The sequence below is a fragment of the Hippocampus guttulatus genome, chromosome 17 (genome assembly GCF_054856545.1).
Source record: "Hippocampus guttulatus isolate MCC_2025c chromosome 17, RoL_Hgut_1.0, whole genome shotgun sequence".
Classification (NCBI taxonomy): Eukaryota; Metazoa; Chordata; class Actinopteri; order Syngnathiformes; family Syngnathidae; genus Hippocampus; species Hippocampus guttulatus.
This window is the reverse complement of record NC_141277.1, coordinates 2,952,619-2,979,238: the sequence shown is the minus strand read 5'-3', so window position 1 is coordinate 2,979,238 and position 26,620 is coordinate 2,952,619. Positions and strand designations below refer to the sequence as shown.

Sequence of the window (26,620 nt, the reverse complement as noted above, 5' to 3'; positions counted from 1 at the left end):
TTAGTCGTGATCGTATTTGGCTAATTGTAAGTACACATTCGTGAGATCTTGACTCGCGCGTCACTAACGAGCACAGACGTAGCTCAAAGACGCGAGACGCCGCATTAATATTTCATGCCCAAAACTTCCTACCTAATCAGTTTCCTCTTTTTTTGTGACTTCGAGCACTCACCCGTTCCTTTTCTTTGGCATGCCATCGACGTTTTGAAACGAGTGAAGTGAGGTAAACGCCTGCGCATGACTACAATATACATAAATACTGCCTGTCACCTGTTTTCGGAGGCCAGAACAGAAGCACATAGTAAGCAGGCTCTGATCTTATTCTTGTTTTTGCGAGACGTCCTGAGAGCAAAGCGCAAGAGGCATTCCCATGAAATTCCCAGACAAAAAGATTACCAGTGAGATATGAGCATTGTACCATTGAATTCAATCATTTATTTACCCATGTCATCCTGTAAATTCTCTGTCGCCCACCAATGCAACGTAAACCCCTGTTAGTTTCAGGAACCCCGCAAAGTAATAATCACCTATGTTCCAATTTCCTCCCTCCCATGCAGCCGGCCGTGCCATTCGTTTCCTTTTTACGTGCGACGATAGGTCATTAAAGTGGTCTTGGAGCTGTGAGGTAAAGCACTGAATCATGTCTCCCCATTCCATCTGCTGGCATGCTTAATCTGGGGCACAGGGGCCGCGGCGCATATGGCCGCCGTTTAAGGTTTTATATAACAACTGGCAGCCAGTGGGATTCACTGGAAAAGAATCAGACGGCAGTGAAGTCTACATGCACAAAGACATGGCGAAACAAACTATATATTTATATTTATACACCCACTGTGTTGGCCATTCCTGAACAGTAAAGTTAAGTTCGTGATGTATGGACGTGGTCATCTAAATTTAACATAGTTTGGAAATATTGACTCTTCCATTTTTGCTATGTAAATGGTTGAGTTTGAGGGAGTACCTCAGGGTCCGGCATTAAGCCTTTTGGAGTAGCGGCCTCATGGGACCACCATGAAACACGTTGTGGTGGCCCTGCCCGAAACTGCACAGGCCCTGACAATACGATAAGGTAGAGTGACTGTTTGGATCGGATAATGTCAGAAATCTTTTGTAGAAGACACTTAGGACCAAATTGACTCAAGGATTGCGTGACTTTTGCGTGGCACGGATGGCATCTAATTTGCAAAACACGGGCATATGGGGAACTTCACGAACTGTGCTTTACAGCAGATTGTGTCTCAATGCGCTGGTGTGATTTCCGCATATTTAAATGAATATGCATATTTGGTGGAAAACTGCCCACCTCCATGCAAATGAGCCTCGTTGATAAACAACATCTAATTCGCAGCAGCGCTAATAGCCATGCACGGTTTAAGTGAAGCAAATAACGTCCTCATAAAGCCGGTGTAAACTCGCCGCACCTCTGCGGAGGCCTGATCATGGCGGCAGTGAGCGGAACACGGAAAAGGCTTCGCCACTCCCCAAAAAATTGAGACAATTGTTTTGATATTTTCCCGAGATTTATGTGTGGTCACGAGTCGAGACGTGCATGTGAATTTTGGTGGCGACTCATCACAGTTTCCTGAAAGTGCCGTTCGCTCTTCCTCAGTCAGGAAAACCAAGCTCGCTTGTGTTTGGAAATATGTCAACTTTTACTTCCTGATTGTCTTTCTTCTGCCACGCGTGCTCTTGGTGCGAAGCCAACGTTTATACTTTTCCACAAGCTGGGGAAATCAGGGCAAATTTGCAATCTGCTGCCAAGCTTTTGTGGGCGTGTTTGCATTTGTATGTCATGAGGGCAATCTCCTTTGTGAGTAGGACGTTAAGAACGGAGAAAAGCGCGGCTGCAAATCAAACTCAATTGAAGGCGTGATCAGCAGCAGCGGTTCATGCTTTGTGAATTTGGCCCCCCCCCTTTTTTTTTAAATTATTCTTGTTTCCTTTTGCCTTTGTTTTATGTATTCCCGTACGTCTTTTCACATTATGCTGGTCACAGCATGCCTTTTTTTTCTTTGAATCTCTCCAGTCCTTTTTCGGTATGCTAATGGCGAGCGCTGCCGTGTATTTAATTAGTCACGTCTTGTTCCCGCACAAAAAGCACACACACTGAGCGGCATATGTAAGTAGAAGGAAATAATGAGTTGCATGTGATGTTTGTGTTTTATATATTTCAAAAGGCAATAAGTAGTGTTTGGTTGTCATTCATTTCAAGAACAAGTTCAAGTTTGTCGTCGGAATTGGGCATTGTAATCGATTCATTGGTGATTAAGAACGCTGTCCAATTTGGGGGGGATGACACAAAATACACCATCCTAAAAATTCGAGCACCGCTCCCTTTTGTGTCCTCCTGCGGGAATGAGAAATGCCGGCGGTGTGTGTCATTTTGCACATTCTGCAGCCAGATAATGCTCCATCCAATGGCGGCTTCTTACCTGAATGCCTAATCATGCTGAGATGTTTTAGTTCCCGAATATGGCAGACGCGAGCTATTGACTCAATGACAGTGCGTCTGCTTTAGCGCTTCAACATGGCAGACAGCTGTAGAAAACCTGGCACCTTTATCCTCGGGCTTATAGGTGCTCTGCCACGGCGTAACGGAGATTTCTCTATCTCTTGTTTCTTTGACGCGCGTCTCGGCGCTCTCATGAGTAAACGCTGCCAAAGCTCCCACGCAAATATTTTGTAAGCTCAATATGCCAGATACATTTGTATGTTTTTCGCTGCTGTCAAATATGATTGTTGTCAGCTTAAGGGAAAGTTCAGCAAAGAGTGATGGCAAAAGTGGAACATTTTAAACTTAGCCGAGAAGAAATGAAAATGGCTGATGCACTGCTTTGACCTTTTGCGAACGGATTCTGAACCTCAAATGTTTGGAATTCTTTGACTATTTGAACTACGCGAGCGCCAAGGGTTCAAGGTTTTCAAAGCTGGTTGTTTGGAATTCATTCGGTGAAAGTCTGCAAAGTCGCTGTTCACCGTTTGCAGAATCGTCTACTTTTGGATTTTTTTCTCTTCTTTCTTTTTAAATGGGGAACCGTCATCTTCTATTTGCTGACAAAAAAATCATTCCGATTGGCTTCAGGCCACGATCAGTCTGACTTTCTCAACTCAACTCAACTCAACTCTATTTTAGCACTACTCTACTCAAGTTGACTAACAAGTCAACATCTGTGGACCAAGGCCAAAACCATCGGAAGTCACGTCTGGTGTTATTTGCTGATGCCGTCGGTTTTTGTTGTGTCGCAGGGAATTTGCACGTTGGAAGGTGAGGAATACAGCGATCGAGAGGCGGGACCTGATCCGGAACCCCGTGCCGCTCATGCCCGAGTTCCAGCGCAGCGTCCGCCTGCTGGGCCGCAGACCGACCACGCAGCAGTTCATCCACACCATCATCAAAAAATATGGCACCCACATTCTCATCTCGGCCACGCTGGGAGGTAAGACGGCGTCACGCATATTTCATGTTATTCATCATTTAAGGAAATGCAATCTTGTGAGCTAAGCGACGCTACATTTTGGCCATACGATATCAGGCTTGGAAAAAAAACAACAACAACAACATTCCGATTCATTCCAACGTTTGCTTTCTTTTTCCGTCCATTGTCTTTTAACCTTGCGGCCATTTTGTCCCAAGTCGCAGGTCGATACACTTGTTACAATCTCACTCTTGGGATTGGCCATTAAAGAACAATGTTAGAGAGGACAATAAAGGTGCTCAGCAGGCTAGTAATCAAGAAGAAGAGGCTAATTCTCCGCGCGGGCACCTACACTTTTATGCTCTCAAGAGTCATTATTATACACCGGGGTAGGGAAGAAGTGAATTTTCACGGGCAACTTAAATTTCACTGGTCAAGTGTAAAGAGTGCCATTAGTGGTCGGCCCATTTGAGTCGAACCAAATGGAAAGAGAAGAACGGTTGTATCGATTGACATTCTTGGGCGCATATGCGGCATATTTACTTAATGATCGTTTCCATCCGTCAAATGGCACTTTGCTGTCTTTTTCTCACCACCCCCATGCAGAGATGATACACCATTATCCCTTTTCTGTACAAAATGTGACATTTACATTTTGTTCCATTGCTACGTAAGATATATTTGCCACCACACTTTACCTTTTACCTGCTAAATTTTGACCTCGAACTATTTCGCTTTTGGTTTTTTTTTTTTATGATTATTGTGCTCGAGCTGCAAGTCGAAAAAAAATATGAGTCTGAAGTGCACAGACCGCCGGACAGCATGGGTTGTTTTCTCACAGTGAGGCGGCTCCTTTTCATTTTTTTTTATTGAACTTTTCTCAAGGTAAGGCCATTGGGAACAGATTCTCATTAGCATGAATTGGCAATGAAATAAAGCTCAATATAAGCAAATAGAAATCGATAGACGACACCATAGCAAACGATGAATACAAAGTTCTAAAATGACTACTCCAACTTCTTCGAGTGACAATTTTTTTTTTTTTTTTTTGCTTTTGTTTAGAACCAAAATGGTGAAACTCTGGTGAAAAAAAAAAAGAACCATAGCGGCAGATGCACTTTGAGCTGTCGATAAATCAATCCGACACACAAATACAAAATGAGTACACTCGCAAAAAGCTACATTAGGCTTTGTTTTGTTTTCACACTGTGCCTCTCTTTATTAAAATCAGGTCACAAAGGGCTGGAAAAGATGAATTCAGTAGGGAGAATTAATTCACCAGTTTGGTCAGGGAACAAATTCAATTTGAAAGTCTGTCCTCGCTGTATCGGCTGAATGACAGTTGGTCAAAAACTCATGAATTACTGAGTGTTTCTACTTTATTGGTACGTTTGGACTTGATCTGACCCGAAGCGAAGGTTCAATCGGGTGCGAATGCTTTACTGTTGCCACTGAAAGAGAGACGACGGTGGCCTTTGACGGCCGCTCCTTAGAGGGGTGAAACCGGTAAGAATTTCAACATTTCAAAACTATGAAAGCGGCGCAACGTAAATGTTCCACACTTCACTCTGGTTGTACACCCTTAGCGGCGGAGAACAGAAGCTCGCGGTGTATTTTACGGCGCTCTTTTCCTGTGCTCCACACCACACAGAGCTTTTTGGATGGCGGGGGATTTACTGCACAACTGGGCCGGTATATAAATGCGAGGGTCTGCCAGCGCTATCAAATTTACTGCGGAGGGCGGGTCGGCTATTGCGCTAAAGCTGTTTCAGATGCACCGTATTTCATCAAATCGTTTCCATAGTTTCGTAGACGCGATGACCCAATTAGTCGCCGGGTCTGCCATCCACCTACTCATCGATCGAAATAGCTCATTGCTATGGCCGTTGCTAGAAAGAAAAAAAAACAGTAGCGCTGAATCACATCAACATTCTTGCAGATGAATTGAAGCGTGACGCCATGCTGTCAGTTATCAAGATGATGTTTTGCGATTTGTGGAGACCGCGCCTTGAGCGTGGATAAACCTTCAAAGAGATGCTGAAATGTGGTCGCTCCACAATGTGCTGTGCTTCCACGTCATATTCCCGCAGCTACTCGTTCATCCTTTCGTTTTGTTTGCCTAGCCAAAACAGCAGCGCCGGTCCATTTGATTTCACTTTTACCTAAGATCGCTTGTCGTGTAGCTTTGACTCCTCTCGTTTTCCTCTCAGCAATCAAACGGTTCTCACGTGGACAGTAAGAGCTGAGGCCACTTAAAATTCTGTTGCTAACTGAAACAGCAGTACCCACCCGAGCACGTAAACAGTCCCTGATGTGTTCTGATGTGTGGTTGTTGCACAATGTCGTCGCCTTGACGCTCCTCTGCATTTGTTTCTAACTCCACTTTGAAGAGAGACGCAACGCGATGTACCGTGCGAGGAATATTGTACACAATGAGCGCATCCTGACTAATGGATGCCCCCATCTCGCCAGAATAAGTAGCCACCATCTACGCTGAAGTCATTATAGAGCTCTCATATATCAGTCATTATGCCGTCTACTCACTATGGTTTCTCTTTGACGCTGTACAAAATGTTCCAGGAAGTGACGGTAAGGCAAAAGGCGCACAACTGGAACGGCAGCATTTTCTCCCTCATAAGGGCTGCTAGGAATAAAAAGGGGGTCAGCGAGGGAAGAGGGGGGGGGGGGGGGCATTTATCTGACAAGTCGCCCAGTGGAACTTAAATGCAAGTGATTGATTCAGAGCGCCGAACCTGTTGAACAGAATGAGCGGGTTGTCAAGTAGATTACTCCTTTAGCGTGAACAAGCAGCACAATATAGATTTCGGCTGAGGGGAAAGAGAGTGAAAGCGAGAGCTCATTCCACTTCCCTCTCGTAAACGCGCAACCTATGATTGGATCCGAGGTGCTTTCGTTGGCGACGGTCCTCTGTGCTCAGTGGCACACTCGCAGAAATAGTTTCTTGAAATGGCTCGGCTGGGGTCGCGGGGGATTGTTTTGCGGGAACGCGGTGGAACTGATTTTGTGGGGATGTGAGGAGGAGCTGGCAAAAGCGGTTCGCGCGCTGCGACTTTTTGGCAAGTCACTCACCGCTCTCAGGTCTTGGTGTTTCTCGGCGGTCAACTTGAAATTCTCACGGATGCGGTTGGACATTCGTGTTAGATTTGTACGACCCAATTTGTTTTTCTTTTTGTGATAAATGTTCATGTCACGTTCTAAACTCTGTAAACGTCAGTGCCCCTCAATGTGTTAGGATGAATGTTGAGCACCAGGGAGAATGATCTTTTCCTCAAATTTGAAGAGGAAAAAAAACGACTCAATCGTCTCATCATAACAACACTGACAAAAAAATGACATGTAACTTTTCCCTGATTATATTAAGACTTTATACATATCCCAACATCCACCCCACATATCAGCATTACGTAGAATCTGTGTGCCTCTGCTTGGATCAAATCCGCCAAGCTCACGTCACACCACCTGCACCACAACTTAGACCTGGTTTCACCTAGTCTAAAGTCTAGTACACTTTTTCAGATAGACAAATTCTCAAACACAATAAAGTAGACTTGCCCCGGAACGAAAACGATGGCGCGCCAGTTTTTACACCGGGCCCCGAGGGCCTACGGTCTGTATGCCCAAAAAAGGGAGGACGGCAAACGGTACATCTTTTAGAGACATCTAAAAGACAGACTTTGTTCACGAGAGGGGAGAAAAAACTCAAATTTGGCTCAATTAACAGTCTGTGCGCACCCCATTTCAGTAACTCAGCAGGACCTCGAGGGGGGCAAGGAGATTTTGTACTCCAACCGGGCACCAGACTGCTCGTCTCGGTCACCGCAAGTTAAGTGACCAATTCACATTTATCGCTCGCGGGCAAATAAAGCATTCGAGGGCGCCGTGGATGTGAGCGTGTGTGACACTCTCCAATCCGGCCGCGGGCGTGTGCATTTGCCTTTTTGTTGAACCGCAATCTTGGAAAGAGGGAGGTCACGTGAGCCCGTGGGATTGCGGCGGGGCTGTTTGCCTGTTTACTCCTCGCGCTCGTCAGAATGAGATGTGGATAAACAGGATGTTTTATAGAATGAGCAAAGCGCAAACCTTTTGAGAATGTGTCAACAAACAAATGTATGACATGCAAATCACCAGCGATTGCCGCACGGCGGGTAAATATTTGGACGGGTTACGGCTCAGTGCATTCACATTTCACACCCGTGGTGGAGATGTCGTTGGTGTGCGGCCTTTTTCCTTTTCGGGTAAATTCAGCCAGATATTCTGAAATATATTTATCAACTATTTTTTTCAACCCCCCCCCCCACCCACATCTTTGTATCAGGTAACACCCCCCCCCCCCCCTTTTATCTTGGGTAGAGAAAAAAATCCCAGAGCCGTCCCTGCAGCTGGCCTTGTGGGGTGAATTTGAAATGTTAGTTGAAACATTTCTGTCATCACGCTCGCCAAGACGAAATTGAAGGTGCAGTGACTTTTATTCGTGAGCATAATCAAACGATGAAGTGTTAGCTTATTTCAGCTGTTTGAAACCCCCCTCCCGTTAGCGGAAAGTCTTTTATCTCAGTAAATGCAAAGTATTAGTGGAAGTTTAAGTTTGACAAGGATGCCGCTCATTAGGTGCATTTGATAGGCTGCAAAACAGGCAGATCACCAATAGGCGAGAAGAACAAGGCCACTCGCGCCCTGACGTCTTTTCACTGTGTGCGCTTTTCTTTCTTTTTTCAACGGGATGACAAATTGGTCACGTTTACATGGGATAAAATCTTTTTATCATAATGGCGGCGAGACGCATCTAACCTTGGACTCGTAAAGAAGAAACTTGCCCAGAAGAATGTGCTGAATGCCCCCCCTGCCCCCGTCCCATGTGGTCCCAGCATAAATAGCAGCTTGTGGCGCGGCAGTAATGTGGGTACATTGTACACGGTGCACACAATGTATCGGTCTAACGAGCAAGTCAGGCAGTACACGCTCCTTGTGCCCAGTTCTTTTCATGTGATTAGTACATCGGTGATGCATTCAGTTGACTTGCTATTTCTGTGCTAGCATTGTTCTCGCGCGTGCATAGACGTCCTTCCCTGTATGGACGCTGCTCCTTTCACAGAAGTAATTCCATCTGAACAGAGTAAAGCTGGGCCCTTTCTGGCAATTGTGTAGATGCCAACTGGGGATAAAGCAGCAAACACGTGGAGTTTGTTCCTGGAAAAATGGGGCATCTGGTTTCTCCAGCTAAATGTTGCCTGTAGTTTCGTTTTTTTTTTTTTTTTTTTGTCTTTCATAGATAAGCATGAGTGGAATGACTCTCACAGAGATGACAGAGTGTTTTTTTCCATTGACTCGTTCATCAGCTGTGGAAATCACATTTCCTCCCGCCCTGAAGTTGATGAGAGTCAGTGACCAAGGTCGAAACATTGACTGAAAATGTAATATATAATACAATGAAAATCTATCGAGAGTGGCTGCCTTTCCAGCAGCTCCTATATTTTGTTGTTCTACTTCTTCCTTTCATAACTTTGCTGCTGTGAATTGGGAATTTCTCCATTGCGAGACTAATAAAGGTGTTCTTATGTTTTCTTATGTTTCTTAAAAGCATAAAAAAGTACAAATGGTAAATCACATCGATCAGAAACTAAGGCTCGATTTAAAGTAGCCTCATCTTTATGCGCTCGGCCGGATCGTGATACCCAGGTCCGCCCCGGGATACCGTACAAAAAAACTCATTTGTGCCGCCTGAGCCATGCCATGTAAAAATCCACACGCTTGCTTATAACTAACGTTATATATTCCCTGACAGGGGAGGAGGCGCTCACAATGTACCTGTCCAAAAACAAGCTGGACAGGAAGCTGGCCAACGCCACTCAGAATGTGGAAGCCCTCCACCAGCTGGCCTCCTCCTACTTCATCGACCGCGACGGCACAATGAGGAAGCTGCACGAGATCCAAATCTCCACCAATGCCATCAAGGTTGGTTGCTCATTCATAAAAAAAATACGGAATGCTGTTTACAATTTGTTGGCTAAAATAGTAGCTTGATGCCCAAATGCTCATCAGTACCCTTATTAACCAGCTAATAATCATAACTGGAGTCGGCGTCACCAACATGGTGCCCGCGGGTGCTTGTGAGCCCCAGGGATCACCTGAGTAACCTGCGAGCCTGTTCAAAAAGTAGCTTAGCAGGGATGGTATACTGGCATTTCCAGAGCGGAAAATACACTACATGTTATTGCACGATTCCTCAAATCTGGAGGCAGGAGGGAACAAATAACACGCTGTAACTTATTGCCCCCAGCATCAACCCTATCATGCCACACATACGTAATGCACCTTTTCCAGGTAGCGGGCTACTGTGAGGAAATGACTGTCATGCAATGCATGCAGCTATATGTTGAATAAATAATACTGCCCGGGGCCCCAGAACAACAGGCCGCCTCTCTTCAATGACCTTGCCGGCACGTACTTTGGTTATTTATTTTTTATATTTTGAAAAGCAATACCATTAGTATTAAAGTTCCTTGTGTCATCGCGGTATGATAAATTATTCCGTAAGGGTGGCTTTCGGTGCTTCTTTGACCACAAACAATCATCAAGTTGGCCAAAGCCAATGTGAATTTTTCTCATTTTCACATAATTCACCACATACAAATTCACCTTGATTCAAAATGTGTCCCAAGGTATGAATTAGTTTCACAGTAATTTAGTTGAGGTAGAGAGAAACTTTGCATTTTTTTTCCTCTGTATTTTTAAAGTGAATGCAATCATCGCTCGATGGAATTACACGGCCCATGCCAGCGCCGTACAGCAAGCCGTTTATTTCAAGCCCTGGCGCTCCAAATTACTTTGACTTATTTGGCTTTGCAGAGTCCCGCAGTCACGTAATTCTTCGATGGAATGAAACTCGAAATAGACTGAACAACCGCAGAGAAAATGAAATGTCGAACTTCTTGCTACTTGTAATCGCCCTCTGCGAATGTAAATCTCTTGCAATGTTTGAATCACCAACGCTGGGTCAAATGGCATGCTGGAGAACAAAAAAAAACAATAAGTGAACATCGGCTTGAAATCACTCATCCCTGAGCAATATGGTCAAAATGACAAGAGCTCACAGGAATTATCAAAGCCGGCATGCGAACCTTTCGGGAGGCTGGATGGTCTCTTTCAGCTTCGACAGCATATTTTGTTTCGAACAGCGTGGTTATCTCATTTCAATGAGCTCGGCAATAGCAGGCTTCATACTTCATCCATGTGTTCAATTTTTAATGCGTTTTAGTTTGGTTCGAACTTTATTTATCACAGAAGGTGATTCGAATGCCAAGATTTTTTTTGTCCGCACCAAAGTGATCAGCGAAACAAGTCATTTGGAGCATGGATATGAACCGTTAAACGCACGGGGGTTGGCTCCAAAATTCCTAAAAGGTATGTGAAATGACAGTTAACTTTGTTTTTTTTTGGGGGGGGGGGACTTATTTGAGTCCCTCGAGGCTAGCGAAAGTTACAAACAGCGATGAAGACCTTCGCACAGGCGTTTTCACGGCCGTGGCGGCATGCTCCGCCCACAATTAACTGCTCTGAGATTTGGTGGCATGGTTCCTTGACACTTTTTCGTGCAACCTGCTAAGTCCGTAGAATTTTCGAGTTGAGTCGTGCGACACTCATAAAATTGGTTTCCGGGGATTTTTTTTTTTCTTCACGCCCTCGCTGAGCTTCCTATCGGTGAATGTTCTGTACATTCGCAGTACACGTTTTGCCCTTGGCACGCCTCAACCGCCGCAGTTGTACCCATTCGGAAAAGCTTGCTAGCGTGCTTGAAAAAAAAAAAAACTCGACGTGCACTTCAGACTGCGTTCACGACAAAGAGTTGAAATTTCTCGTTTTTTCTTGCGACTGCTTGGCTTTGTTATGCCATCAGTCGTTTAGTGCGTCACCGCACTGTAACCTTCCTCCTCAACGCCTCATCCCAGCCCTTTCATTCACGTCCTTATCTTTTTTCGGGGGCCGGTGATTGACAAGAGGATTAAGGCGCCGTGGCAGATGAGAGTGCAGGTAGCGACGAGTCGAGCGTGGCCAAATGAAGCAAACCTGACAGCGAATGCTGAGTCAGTTTCTGAGGGAAGGCAAGACTGGGAGCGGTGTCGAGGGAAGGCCGGGATGGCTCTTAGACAAGACGCGGAGTGGACGGTGCGCTTGTCTGCGTGACAGACATGCAGCGTATGTCACGAGGTGAGACTCGTCGGATTTTTTTCTTTTTTTTGAGGAACAACCGCTCGAGGTCGTAGAGCTACGATTTACGAGACGGCACATCAAGACCCCCAGATATCATCACATCTGCCGCGACATAATGACTCATTTGTAGCTCCTGCTGGAATAGCTCTTCCTGCCCTAGCAGGCTAATGTAGCAGCGATGCCGATTTTCTGTGCAGATAGACAAAACACGGCTGTGTGCCGAACACAGCGGCTCCTTATGGTTGTGTTTTGTCTTCTACTTTCACTCTTGAGAGAGTGCCAGGAAGACACATTTAGACTGGTTGGCAGAATTCACCGCTCAGTTCGATTTTACAGGAGATTCCTTTTAAATTGGCGAGAGACAAATGCTGAGGATGCACTGTGAAGCCTCGTTTCAAGGCAGACTTGAAAATGGCTCGTTTTTTATGATCTTGACCGGCGTTGTGTGGGAGGATGCGAATAATTTATGAATTCTAAATTGATTTGGGTATGATACGACTGCAACGGAGCCTTTTGCAAATTTTGCCTCCCCCCCCCAAAAAAAAAACAAAAAACTGGACGTTTAAAAAATGTATTAACGGTTGCCTTATTACACATTGACCAATATAATCAAATCTCATGTGATTTATAGTCAAGTAAATGGGCCTATGAACCATAGATAACTTATAACCCCCCCCCCCCCCTCCACCAACCCTCAAGAAAGGAGACAAATGCACTTTGCATCAGATCACGGTGTGCGAGCATTGCATGAATATAAAACACGCATAGCCAACTATATTATTGCAGACATAACATAACCCAAATTTAATCTCAGTTTATGTGCCTTATAAAACCACTCAACGGTGAATAACGGTGACAGGAATAGCTGTTTTCCGCTCAGGTCGCAGACAAGAGCGAAAGTGATGCGAAATGTGCAGGGGAAGCAAAGTCCAGCCCGCGGATCTATAAACACAGGGAACAAGGGCTTTGCTCCTCCAATATTGATTCAGTGTGGCTGTGGAGCTGCTTTGCAGCGCAAACTTACAATCAGGATGAAAAGCATGTGTCAATACGGCCAAAATGTTGGAGACGTTTCCTGTCGACGCGGAAGCCGGTTGAAGCGAGTCGATTTTCTTCCGCTGGGACGGCGCGTGATGGCAAAGCAAAGCTATATGCTTTATTTTGGTCAATCCCCATTTGTGCAGAAGTCCTTGGGTGATTTTGAGGTATCCTTTTATAATGGACTACCTAGTCTACCCAATTTTGTGTTCATTGGTGAGATTAATGTCGAGGGCAATTTTATTTTCATACTTTCCATGGGGCGCTTCTGAGTGAGTTCTTATATGCAGTTTTTTTTCACCAGATGAGCGAACATCATCAAGACAAGAGCTAATATTTTGTTTGAACGAACCAAGTGTTAACACCCTTAGCATAAGAACATAATATTTTATGACCAATGATTAAATCATCATTAAAATGCTTTGTTCTGACAGGATTCTAGGTCCACCTCCTGAACAGAAGTACAAATAGTTTTTTTTTTGTACTCTGAGTTTGTCGTGCTATAAATTGAACGGAACACAGAAGCTGATGTAAATTCATCAACTCTTACCATCTGATGTCGAAGACAGCAGATGCTCTCATTTGGAAGTGAATGCACATTGCCGCCGATGGTCGGACACAAGCTGGTGACTGCACAATCCCCCTTCAGCAAGATGGTCACTGATGGTTTGCCGCCAGCTTTCTTGTTGGCTGGCAGCCTAAGAATGCACAAGCGAGTCTGATGATGGATCGGTGCTTCATCTCAGAACCCAAGCGTAGCGTATTTACCAAATTTATCAGGAAGTAAAAGATGGAATGTATTGTTGCTGTCGGATGACAAATGTGTGTAACTTTTTTTTTTTTACTGTTACAAAAAATCACACCACTGCTACTAGATGTAGGGCGGGCCATAGTAAGCCATGAACTGCTCAGTAAGAATTCAGTCAATTGTATGGAATTAATTGTAAATTTCCCACCTCTTGAATCAGTCACAGCAAATTGACAGTAATTCACATTGACCAGCAGACATGCTCTTAATTAACCCTTCATTTGAGGTGTGAAGAACATAAAAATAGTTATTGGAATGTGTTGTCAAAAAAGAGCATTGGGAGTTGTTAAAGTCTGACAAACAACAGTTAAAAGAATAAGAAAATGTATCATTCATTTCTGAAAATACATGAATATATACTGTACATGTACTTTCATTTCCACAATACAAGAAAATAGTCTCAAAGTCACTAGGAATGCGCCTTGCACTCATGTTTTTTTTCTTTGTTTTTCTCTGGAAGACTGGATGCCCTCTGGCACCATGCTGCCTCTCATGGGTCAGTCTTGGTACTGCAATGGCCATCTGACAAAAAAGGAGGATGTATGTCCCATTGCTCCTGGGAGATACATCAAGATATTTCGAGAATCTGGATTGCATTTTAATCATTAATTAAGATACTTAAAAGAAAGGAAAAAAAATCAGCAGGCGATGTGGGACGATGAGCGACCTCATCCATGGGTAGAATCATTCCGCTCAATTGATTGGCTGTCGCTCCAAAATATCAATCAGTTGATTAATTTATTGTTGATTTTCCCCATGATCAATCGGTGGAAAATGTAATCAAATTGTTGTGTCCCCCCCTAACCCCCCCGTGTGTTCTCTTGAAGAATCTTTCAATCATAAAATTGTGGATGAAGCAACGTTATGACGCGGCATGACAAAGCATGAGGACAGCCTGCGGGGCATAACAATCAGTCGCTTATTAGCAGACATCTGTGCAGGTGCTTTCTCATTAAGCTCTTTCTGTGGGGGGGGGGGGGGGGGGAGAAAATATAAGCAATACTTTTGGATTGTTATTGCGGCTGTGCTGCGCTTGCCACAATTGTTTGAATACCGCCAAAGTCATTACAAGATATTACAAAGTTGAGTGAAAATGTGAGAAGCGTTTATGAAGTGAAACCCTCTTGTGGCAAATCTCAAATCTTACGGCCTTAGTGTGTGTGTGTGTCAACCTTATCCAATTGCTTGCCAGTAAAAGTGCAAAGTGATAGAGAGGATACATCAAGCATCGCTGGCTGTGCCTATCCGCGGAGGTTTTAAGCGTCAAGCGAACGTTAATCAAAATCCAAGACGCATACGTCTCCTCGCTGCCTGCAGGTGCTGCGTTATTTACCGCAGTTTCCAGAAAGCGCATCACTTTAAACAAACATTCACTGCTCCTCCGCTGTATGTCCTACAAGACAAAACAAAAGATTACCCCATTGGTGGGGTGAGAAAAAGAAATTGCCTACTCTCAAAATAAATAGGGACCAGCAGCAACAACAAAAATCAAGTCTAAAAAAACCAGCCAAACAAAGGAAAAACAACCCTGCACAGCAGATGTGGTATTTATAAAGCTGAAAGCGGAATTTAAAAAGGACAGCTGATACGATGTGCAGATGAGTAAATGAACGGGTCACGATATTAGGATGACAGCACATCCGTCTCTAGTTGTATAAAAATGCAATTGTATGCCCGAAGCCAATCTGAAAATGAAGAAAGTCACTTGAGTGACGTTAAGGTGGAAACGGTTTGCGCTTTAATCTTACGTGAATGTAAAGCTGCCATCAACGTAACGAAGCAGTCAACATATTGTCACTTTAAATTTTGACGTTAACAGAGTGTCCGCGTTTCAGTGTGTATTTAAAAATGACAAAAATGGACAGAGGTGTTTTTCACAGGACAGCGACGATATTCGCAATAAATTGAAGCAAACATTTCTTCTTTTTTTTCTGGTTTATTGAAATAGTACTATAGAGCACGGAAGAGTAAACGTTTCCCCAGAGAGTGACATCATCGATAGAAGATGAGAAAAAATATGCTTTACCTGTGCGACCGTGAAAGAAATCAAAAGCCCCTTCCCACTGTGAGCAATATCATTTCTCACCGATAGGAATAAATGACGTCAGGTTGTTTGCGTGTGGGTGGCTGCGCCGCCCCGGACTCCAGTCGCGAGGGACCATCATTTAGCGACAACAATAAGACACCCAGCCGAGTATTTTAATGAAAAGCAAATAGCACTTTTTGCATTTCGAAGTGCCTTCCTGCGCCGGAAGTGCATCAGGAATAATATGTCGGCTCCCGCTCACCCGCACGTTATCACGGCCAAGAGGACTCGTTGGAAGAACCCTCCGAATGCGTGTCGTTAATGCATTCGGGCGGGAGATTTGCGCACGGCTGCCAGGAGAGCGCTTTTGACTGCACCGCTCACAAGGTCACCTATGCACGCAGCCGCCGCGGATTGATTTACACCACTGCTCAATTTGCATTTATTTTTTTTCCTCCCCCTAATGCTCCTGCTGTGTGGGTGGTGGAGAGCAGCAACAACGTGAGCGTGTGCGTGTGCCTGCAACAGCTGCTTTTACGCAATTAGCCCAAAAAAAAAAAAAGTGTAGAAAATGGGAAATGATACAGTAGGTAGGGAGAAAGAATGGATATACTGTACATGTAAAAAGTTTTCACACATACATATATATATATATATATATATATATATATATATATCCATCCATCCATTTTCCGAACCGCTTGATCCTCACTAGGGTCGCGGGGGGTGCTGGAGCCCATCCCAGCCACCTCCGGGCAGTAGGCGGGGGACACCCTGAATCAGTTGCCAGCCAATCGCAGGGCACACACAGAGACGAACAACCATCCACGCCCACACCCACACCTAGGGACAATTTAGAGCGACCAATCAGCCTGCCATGCATGTTTTTGGAATGTGGGAGGAAACCGGAGCACCCGGAGAAAACCCACGCAGGCCCGGGGAGAACATGCAAACTCCACACAGGGAGGCCGGAGCTGGAATCGAACCCGGTACCTCTGCACTGTGAAGCCGACGTGCTAACCACTGGACTACCGGGCCTCCCTATATATATCCATCCATCCATCCATTTTCCGAACCGCTTGATCCTCACTAGGGTCGCGGGGGGTGCTGGAGCCTATCCCAGCCGTCTTCGGGCAGTAGGCGGGGGACACCCTGAATCAGTTGCCAGCCAATCGCAGGGCACACAGAGACGAACAACCATCCACGCCCACACTCACACCTAGGGACGATTTAGAGCGTCCAATCAGCCTGCCATGCATGTTTTTGGAATGTGGGAGGAAACCGGAGTACCCGGAGAAAACCCACGCAGGCCCGGGGAGAACATGCAAACTCCACACAGGGAGGCCGGAGCTGGAATCGAACCCGGTACCTCTGCACTGTGAAGCCGACGTGCTAACCACTGGACTACCGGGCCGCCCTATATATATATATATATATATATATATATATATATAATGTATGTATGTACAGATAAATAGATCGATAGATATAAAATTAGCTAGGAGCACATCTCTTCATTTCTACGTTGGGCAAAAATAGCAAGTCATTAGGAGAGAATGGCAAGTGATGGGAAGATTAGGAGGCCTCGGCAGAGGCAGTGTGAAATGACACTCTCCAAGCTTCCACAGAAGTCCCACCGGACCGATGGCATTTTATTCTTGATGATTTTAGGCTGAGATTTTAAATATGAGAAGCTTCACGAGCACAACGGAGAAGCCATTCCAACAAGGAGCCCGACATGCAGAGGGGGTGGGGGGCAATTACGTCCTTCCCTGCTGATGAAGCAATTCCCAGTCTCTGACTTTCTAAACTGGCCACTCCTTGACGTCATGCTTATGCTTCTTCTTGAACCACTCTTTTGGTGGCCAGGCAGTAGATCTTTTTGGACAAAACGGTGCTGTTGGAAAACATCTGTCAGTCGAGGATTTTCACAGTGCATGGCGCCTTTTCGCCACCTCAATGCGCTGAAGTCACCCCGTGCCATCCTGAAATAATGAGTCCACCTGCACGCTTGACCGCGGGGTTGGAGTTCTTTGGGTCGCGCTCGCATATTGTCACCCTCCAAGCAAGATGGTGCGAGTCAATGGCTAATAGCTCAACTTTGGTTTCATGTGACCACAGCGCCCACGTCTTGTCTTGAGTGAACAGAATTTCATCTGTTTTTTTGACATTTGACAATAAAGTTGGATCCAATCCAATCCAGAATGTGTCAGTATCGACTGTACGTACGAACCGATACGTCGCCGGCGTTGGGCGGAAACCCTCCACCTTCAAAATCACTTTTCAGGAGACCCCCCAAAAGTGCATGTTTGTTCAGCCATTTTGACATCATCATCGAGAGCAAGCCATTTTCAACACTTAATAATAAATCAAATAAATAAATGAATAAATAAATAACACCCACGTGTCATGCCCTTAAATAAACGCGGCGTGCCGCTCCATGACTCCGCGCGGCGGGGCGTTGGGTTGTCAAAACAACGTCGTGTCGCCGCAGAGAGTACCCGAGAATCTCCGCCTTGTTGCGATCTGACGTGAGCTCGGAGTTTACCTCCCGAAACTATTACCGATTCACGATTTGCTGTCAAGCTGCTGAAGCCCTAATGAGATTTTTAATTGGTGTCTAATTAAAAGTATGCACGCAGGAAAGGTCGAGCGAATGAGTGAATAGGCCAGTGTGTGCGGGGAGAGTAAAAAAAAAACAATTTTTGAAAAGCGTTGACATCAGTTTGTAGATACAGTGCATGTTGTGTCCTCATTAGAAGGGGTCAAAATAGGTCAACTCTAATCAAATAGTGACACCAATTTGCTTTCTTATTGCAGGATATTTTATATGTGGTCAATCAGAAAATTAAAAACGTTCTTTTCTGAACAAATCCGCCTTTGTACACATTTGCGGATACACTTCCAGTTTGATATGGCGCCGTGCCTTTCAGTAGCCGCTGACACAATGGCCATCGAAGCTCCATTTTTAAAAGCAGCATAATAAGATCATAAACATCCGTATCGCAGTATTGCGTGATGGAGAATTTTTCCGTGCAGAGGAGAAAAAGCTCACAAATAAATATCGTACTCAAGATGAAAGCGTGGTGTTGTCGTCTTGTGACGATTGAGGTCGTGCGGTGCCGTACCGTGAAGCGACGGTGTGACTAACACGAATCGCCGTGAACAGAAAACGTATGCGGTCGTTGCGCAATTTCATGAAGGGATATGTGCGAGCGAGACATATATCGCGCGGAAGAGGACGGTCGCAGTAATGCAACGTCGCGGCGTGAAGCAATGGCGCGACAAAGACAAATATGTCAGAGGCAACCGCAGTAATGCCATTTTGTATCCGGAGGTGGTGGTGTGATACAAACAAGTGTCGTAGGTAGCGATGAACTAACGTTCTACTTTGACAGGGTCATTATAGAACAGCTAACAAAAAAAAAAAAATAGCACATCTTGGCTTGAGACTTTTGCACCGTGCTGGAATGAATTTAGCATTCATCGTTATTTGTCAAGTTGGGGATACGACACGCGCTATTTATCTTGCCACTTCACTGCGGAGGAAACTTTAGATCTCCTGTGCATCGTTTTATTTACAGCGTGAAGATCATTTTCACGATGACAGATGACAATTATCCAGGCTGTTCCAGAACTCTGCTTTCCGTCTAACGGCGGGCTTTGAGATAGCCGGGGGAGGTGGGGGGGCATGGTGTGTGTTTGTGTGTGTGTGGGGGGGGGGGGGGTGATGGCCCAGTGGGATTCCGCTGTTGTGTTCCGCTTAATAATCCAAATCCTCCGCTGTCCCCCCTAAGGCCCACTTCAGTTGTTTGATTGCTCCTTGTATTTTATTTTTTTTTATTACGTTCGACTCCACATTTTCATAATCTGCTGCTGTGTGCTCAAGAGAGGAAGTGAGGCGGCGCAGACTGGAGCTCTCCTAAAAGTTGCGCAGATTATCAAGGCCGCACTTTAATCCATAAAGCTGTGTATGACCGTGCTCATGTTTATGCACATCTATTAGCGCTGCATGTGTGTGTGTGTTTCTGTGTGTGCGCGTGACAAGGAATGTAAACATGTCTCAGTCTACTGGTGGAAGCGGGCGACGAGGGGCGAATAAATACACGCATCGCCATGCGACATTACTTTTTGCGGGACACAAGAAATGCGGAAAAAATTTTTTTTTTAAAATGTTTGATTGACTTAATAGGTTTCAATTCATCCCTTTCTGTTTTGGTACGCGAGGATTTTCTCAAGGGTCAGACTGACTGATGATAAAAATCCCCAGCAAGGCGGGTAGTTGAGGATGTTTGATGGCACAAAGCAACAATAGACAGGTGTTCAATTTCCGCGATGTGTTTGGCTGCCAATGGAGCTCGGCGAGATGAGCCGTTTACTGCAATGTGTTCAGACATTCCCGTACCAGTAAAAGTAATTAAATATAACAACGCTCTCCTTTTACAACGCCGCGTCTTACGACGGTCGGACGCCGGGATGCAGTCTTTATTTATGCTCATCCCAATCACTGTTTTTTTTTTTTTTGTGGCATTTTCTCCCCTTAATGACCTGATTCGTCGGCGAAGAAATACATCTGTCTAATTTCTCGCATGTCAGCACACCATCTGGTGCACTATCGGCATGAAAAATAGGAAGAAAGCCCATCGTGATCAACTCTTTTCAAACTTTTGCTCATGGCATTTTATTTAAAAAGAAAAAAAAGAAAACCTTGATTGTCACCAAAACTAAGCTCAAGGTTTAAAAGTACGGCTGTAGAGCCAACATTGTGGGAGGGGTTAATTCCGCGCGGTTTTTCGAGATTCAACGCAGAACTCATCGCTGACTTGATGTCGTGCATTGTTATTGTTTTTGACTTGCCGTCTTTTTTTTTTCTTGCCATATTGTAGCGGACGGGACAGAGACGAGGCCAATTATGAAGGCGTTGCATTTCATGTTCTATGGTTATCATGACTTGAATCCTCTTTGCCATCACTAGAAGGCTTCTGAGATAAAAGCCAAAGAAAAATGCAAATGACACTCGTGCATTGATGTCTCGAGACTCTTATCCACTTTCCCATTGCTGGTGTCTTGTAAATATGATATTTTTGGATATATTCACATTTGTACATCTGAAATGCTTGGCAAAGTCGTGAGGCAGGACTCCCCACTCGTTGCAATGCATTTTACCCCTTGGATGACATATATTTATTTCCTTTCCAACCTTTCAAAGGTGCTATTTGGGACTTCTCAATAGGCAGGAGCCATTCGCTCCATTTCCCCTTTCGTATTTTTTGAAGGACCGGCTGCCCCCGCTGCCAAAAGTTGAAAGTCGTACATCAAAAACAGCCACTTCACATCGGAAAGAGCTCCATTATTTCCACTCGATGGCAGTTCAGCGTCTGGCTTTGGGAGCCGTTGCGATACGTTGTCGGTCCGGCACTGGCGTGGGCTTTTTATTCGAGAAAAATGTCCGTTGGGGCCCACCATAAAAGTGTTTTTAGCCCATTCTTAGTGGCGAGTTCGAGCGCGTCGCCAGCAGTTTAATGTCACGCAACGCGTTTGTCTTTCTGCGATCTATTTGGAACGACGCTTCAATGTAGGCTTTAAGATTTAACGACGGCCGTCATTCTCAGTCGTCCCGGAGATTTTCTTGCACGTGGGAAGCCAGTCAACGCAAACAAATCTGTCACTACCCCCAAAAAATCTCTCGTCGACAATGACACTTTCAAAACCAAATCTCCCTTTCATTAGCCAGTATATTTGTTCCAAGACGGCATCGCGATAAAACATTTTTATTTGCCGTCGAGTAAATGTTTTAAAGGACACTGGATGCGCCGAAGCGCGCGCTGCTGCCTTTCATGGCGACAGCGCGGGTTCGACTCCTAGCCACTGTGCCAAACAAATCAGGGAAGATGGAGCTCACTGTCGAAACACCTCGCGGGAGAATTGCGCAGCCTATTTCTCGTAGTGCTGAAATGAGCCTGTTTTAAAGGGGCAGTCCATCTCACGCTCGTGATTATTCGAGTTTCAATTTTTTGGATGATTTTTCACTTGCGCTCGGTCAGCCACTAGACGAAACTGCGATCTCCTCCAACCGTTCTGACATCAACACTTTGCATGAAAGGACTTGGACTAAAACGGTTACGCATCAATACAAAGCGCTTTTCAATCTTGATTGTGTGGCGGCAGGTGACGGAGACGCGCACGGGCCCGTTGGGATGCAGCAGCTACGACAATCTGGACTCGGTCAGCTCCGTCCTGCTGCAGAGCCCCGAGAGCAAGCTTCATCTGCAAGGTAAACAAAAAAGCCGACGCGTCCGTATTAACCATCTGGGGGGGGGGGGCATGAGACATTGTGTGACGCCTTGGGCAGACTCCATTTTGTCTTTTCAAAATGGAACACGGTGACGCATTGGGCGTAAACCTTACCCAGGGGCAACTTGGAGGTATGACCGTATCTGCCCCGCCCCCCTCGCTCTATATTGTGATTTAGCTCGAGCCTCCCTGCTACATTGCAGTTTATTTATTTATTTTGGGGAAGGGGCCGGTGGGGTGCGTACAGTATCGAATTGTCTATGCCAGAAATCCCTGCAACAGTTTATTGTTGAGATCTGTGGAATATTCCAATAGTTTTTTCTGGAGCTAGCAGAACAAGAATTAAGTGAAAGAGAGTTTTGAATATAAATGGTGGTGTCTCCATAGAATGAAAGATTTATCTTGGGTATTCAATATGTAAAAAAAAAAAAAAAAAAAAAAAGAGTTAGCAATTTCAGGACCATGCCGCACGGTCAGGCGACAATCGCGGCGTTTCTTTCAACACCGAATTGAAATAACTAAGTTTAACGCTCCAGCGGTTTTTGTCTTTGAGGCTCTGAAGCGATATTGCCAGTAATTACGGGGGCCGCCAAATACAATTGAAGTCAACGACGGAGCGCCGTGTAATCCGCGGTCAAGTATGTGAACAGAGTGATTGCTTCTTTTGATTTAGCCGAGTTTACCCAGATGATTACGAGCAGCCGGAGATTCTCAAAAAAGCCGCGTTTTCTTCGCTTTGACACCCGCCATCGTCCTTTCTCCTTGGAATGGAGAGATTGTTATTTGTCCTCTTAAAAAAATAATAATAATAAAAAAATGATCAGAGAGTTGAGTGCTTTTGTCATCGGAAAGATGGAAAGGAAGGGAAGTTGCCTCTTGCTCAATGGCATCCAAAGCTTTGCTTCTCAAGTGCCCGCCTTGTTCTTTGTCTGCGTTCTCTACCCGGCTGTTGATGACGGACTTGACGGTCGTGTATTTCAATTGCACTCCACAGTTCAAGTGACAGTTCACGCGCCACCGTTTGGATATTTGCGTCAGGGGCGTTGCGAAGAGAAGAAAACAAAAGAAGCGGGGGAAATCCTCGGAATCTGAAAGGCCGTTCTCAAAAATCCCGATACAAGCGGAAAAATGAACCTCATTCCACGGCAATGTACAGTCGATGCAATGTTGGGGGCCGAACGCGATATATAAATACCGTATGAATCAAATATGCCACTCCAGGATGTGTACAATTCTACTGATACAACTCTGAGGGCAATTCCAAGTGCCCATAGTGAATTCAATCAACAGCTACCATGGATGATGGAAAAGTCTACACAGCCCTGTTCAAGTGCCAGGTTTTTGCGGTATCAGAAATGAGACCAGTAGAAATCATTTCAAAAAATTTCCCGCCATTTTTGTGACTGACAGACTGCAAAACGCAGTTGAAAACAAAAGAGGGGGAGGGTGACTAAAAATAAACAACAGATGAGCGTGTGGGGATGTGACCGTGTTTAGGATGCGACCAATCAAATGTAAAATAGGATTCGGCGCACACCTGCCACCATTTAAAGTGCCTCTAACTAATGGACCCCAAATAAAGTTCAGCTGCTTTTCCTGATAGTTCCGTCGTCGCATTTTATAGCACTCGCAATGTTACGCAAAGAGCTTTAGAGGGATCTCATCCTCCCGGGCAAGTGTGCAAAAGAATTTACAAGGCATGAAGTGTAGCAATAGCTATAATATAGCAGCGATAGCTCAACAATGTGGATGTGCCTCCAGAATGGATGAAAAGATGTGAGAAGGTTCAGGGAGGAGGCCAAGAGGATGCCAGCAACATTGGATGAGCTGCAGGGATTTCTGGCAAGTACTGGCTGTTGAGGTAGCGGACATGTCGCAGCAATCTCCCATTTTCTTCATATAGTCGGGCTATAGGGTCATGTGAGAGGAGGGATGCCTGATCTGACAAAAAAAAAAAACGATCCAAGCTTGGCTGCGCTTGTGCAAAAAAATAAAAACGCACTTGAAATCTCCCAAAACACATGTGAAAGTGTGTTTTTGATAAAACCAAGGCGAACGTTTTTATCTGTAATTCCAAAGGGGCAATGTTTGTTGCCTTGGGTTTGGATGTTCAATTTAATTCTGAACACCGCCACATGCCCATTTAGAAGATAATGTGCGCATCGTGTAACCTAAGCATGTGTTCGTCTGGAGGGGTTTGTGCCAAAATATAAATCAAACTCATTCCACATATAATTAAAGTGGGAATTGATTCATTAAAATGTAAAATCTTGTATCAAATTGCCCATGAGTTAATTAAATTGTGCGACATGATGTGAAAAATTCCTATTTCATGGAACTGTTTCATGCGGCCCGGTAGTCCAGTGGTTAGCACGTCGGCTTCACAGTGCAGAGGTACCGGGTTCGATTCCAGCTCCGGCCTCCCTGTGTGGAGTTTGCATGTTCTCCCCGGGCCTGCGTGGGTTTTCTCCGGGTGCTCCGGTTTCCTCCCACATTCCAAAAACATGCATGGCAGGCTGATTGGACGCTCTAAATTGTCCCTAGGTGTGAGTGTGGGCGTGGATGGTTGTTCGTCTCTGTGTGCCCTGCGATTGGCTGGCAACTGATTCAGGGTGTCCCCCGCCTACTGCCCGGAGATGGCTGGGATAGGCTCCAGCACCCCCCGCGACCCTAGTGAGGATCAAGCGGTTCGGAAAATGGATGGATGGATGGAACTGTTTCTTTCATGCAACCAGCATGAAAGCTGAAAGCTTACATCTTTTTAATTTTTTTTTTTTCATGGCAATTTCTCAAAATGATCATCAGCAGGCAGCATGGCCAAAAAGCTTGGCTGTTTAGCATCGCCATTTTGGTTGAAATTTATGGATTCCTCCTAAAATTGCTGGCCCAGAACAAAATGCTGGACTTCCTGTTTTATTGAATCCATTCGTTTTTTTTTAGACTTTTGGGGTTGAGGCTGCTTTTTTTTCCCAAACTCCAGGTAGCGTGACAAAGTACGTTTTTGTTCGGGATAATGTTCGACAGCTCAATTTTACATTTGTCCGGTTTTTGACCACCTCTGGAAAATGGCAATTCATTTTGTCAGGATGATAATAATAAGCAGCGATACCAAGTGGGCCTTTATATTGACGGGTGCTCAGGCCTCAGAATTGCATTTCGCCGAACTGAGCAAGAAAAATACTCGGATGTACCACACATTTACAATCCATATTATTTATTGTCGACTACTGTGATCTCGTTTGACAAATGCTTTCCGCACTGGGAATGTGGTTGTTGACTTTGACCCGCGGGCAAAAACAAATTTCATGATCTGGAATCTTTTCATTGAATTTGATGAGACTCAAAGCTTGCGAGCCTTCACCTGAAAAGGCTTTTTTTTTTTTTTTTTTGGAAAAGGAGCAAAATTCCTCTTTAGGCCTTCTTAATTAGAAGTGGATGGTTTCGCTTTATCAACAAGCATGGCCGTGGTTTTCAAAGCGATGGCACTTTGCGCAGCTCATAAAGAGAGTCCCATTCCCAGCGGAGCACTTTGAAGGTATGCGCCGCGGAAATAATGACATCCACTTATTTAATTCGCCCGTTTAATTGAGTGCTCGTGCAGCAATTAGTCTTCTTTTATCCCGCCTATATATATTGTTTGCGTGTGTCTCAAAGGCAGCCGCCACGTGCACCCCTCGGCAATGTCTTCTCGGGGGGGGGGGGGGGGGACGTAAATTTCAACCTTTTCATTTCCTCAGCTCACATGACATCGTTTTGATTTGGCCAGAACGAGACACGTTGTTGAGCCGATCGAAGCTCTCGGAACAGTATTTTACTCTTGTCTTATTATTCTGACCTTACAGAGAGGTTACTGACAATTTTCTTCTGCCCCTTCCGCACCAACCATATGTGGGACGGACTCGTTTTAATATCGGCTGCGTCAACAAAATGTATTACTTTCAATTGCAATGAAGTAGTACGATGAAATATATTCTTTTATGCAAGTCACCTGCCCAACACCGGTCAGGTCTAATATGCATGAGGCCACACCGTGAAAGAAAGCGTCGGAATGGATTTCCACATTTGCCACCAAGTATGTCAGAAGGGCTTTGACAGAAATACCAAAAGTGTGCGCGTGCATAATGAACACGGTGAAAGAAAGGTTACAAGCCTTCACTTGGACAGCGCTAAGTGCAATTTGGAAAATAAGTTGATAAATCGAACTGAAAGTGATAGATGCTTTATTTCTTTGGCAAGAATTCAAAGATACAAGTGGAAGCGGTGGCCATCTGGACTAACTTTTGAACCCCCTAAAGCGGTTTCACAGGTTTTTTTTGTTTTTTTTTAACCTTCCTTTGAGGAAAAATGAGTTGCTGGACTTTATAGTTAATGCTTTTCCCCGAGAAAAGCTCTCAAAGGCATCATCTTCCTTTTTTGAAGCCATAAGGGAAAGGAAAGTATCCAAAGAACAACTATTGACACGGTGCTTGCTCTCAGCACCATGACCACCCTTCAATACCTTTCAGTGCATCCCAATTTCATTTATGCATAATATGGAGGCATAAGAAATAATACGAGTTTTCATTGCACTTGAGTTCAAAATGCGCCATTTGGACACATATCGAGCCACGCCTACGAAGAGGCTGCCGATAGGAAACGACGCTCGAAACGGCATCGTTTCGAGCGTCGTTTCCTCACGCTGCAAAACAAAGCAACTGAAACTTGTCAAAAATTTTGATGCGGTTACACTCATAACCATTTAAGCCAATCACAAGCCCATATGTCTCTACTACATCACAAACACATAACTTGTCCATACGTCCTCAAACA

The 26,620-nt window shown here is 44.9% G+C and overlaps 1 protein-coding gene across 1 annotated transcript in view; it reads left to right on the top strand.

Annotated features, from left to right (window-relative positions):
• Nucleotides 1-26,620, top strand: part of brinp1 (bone morphogenetic protein/retinoic acid inducible neural-specific 1) — an 85,708-nt gene that overhangs the window by 40,196 nt on the left and 18,892 nt on the right. Inside the window, exons 3-5 of the mRNA XM_086135712.1 lie at nt 3,247-3,437; nt 9,220-9,389; nt 21,686-21,791. Of these exons, the coding sequence (XP_085991838.1) occupies nt 3,247-3,437; nt 9,220-9,389; nt 21,686-21,791 (467 nt within the window). The remainder of the gene's footprint in view (nt 1-3,246; nt 3,438-9,219; nt 9,390-21,685; nt 21,792-26,620) is intronic.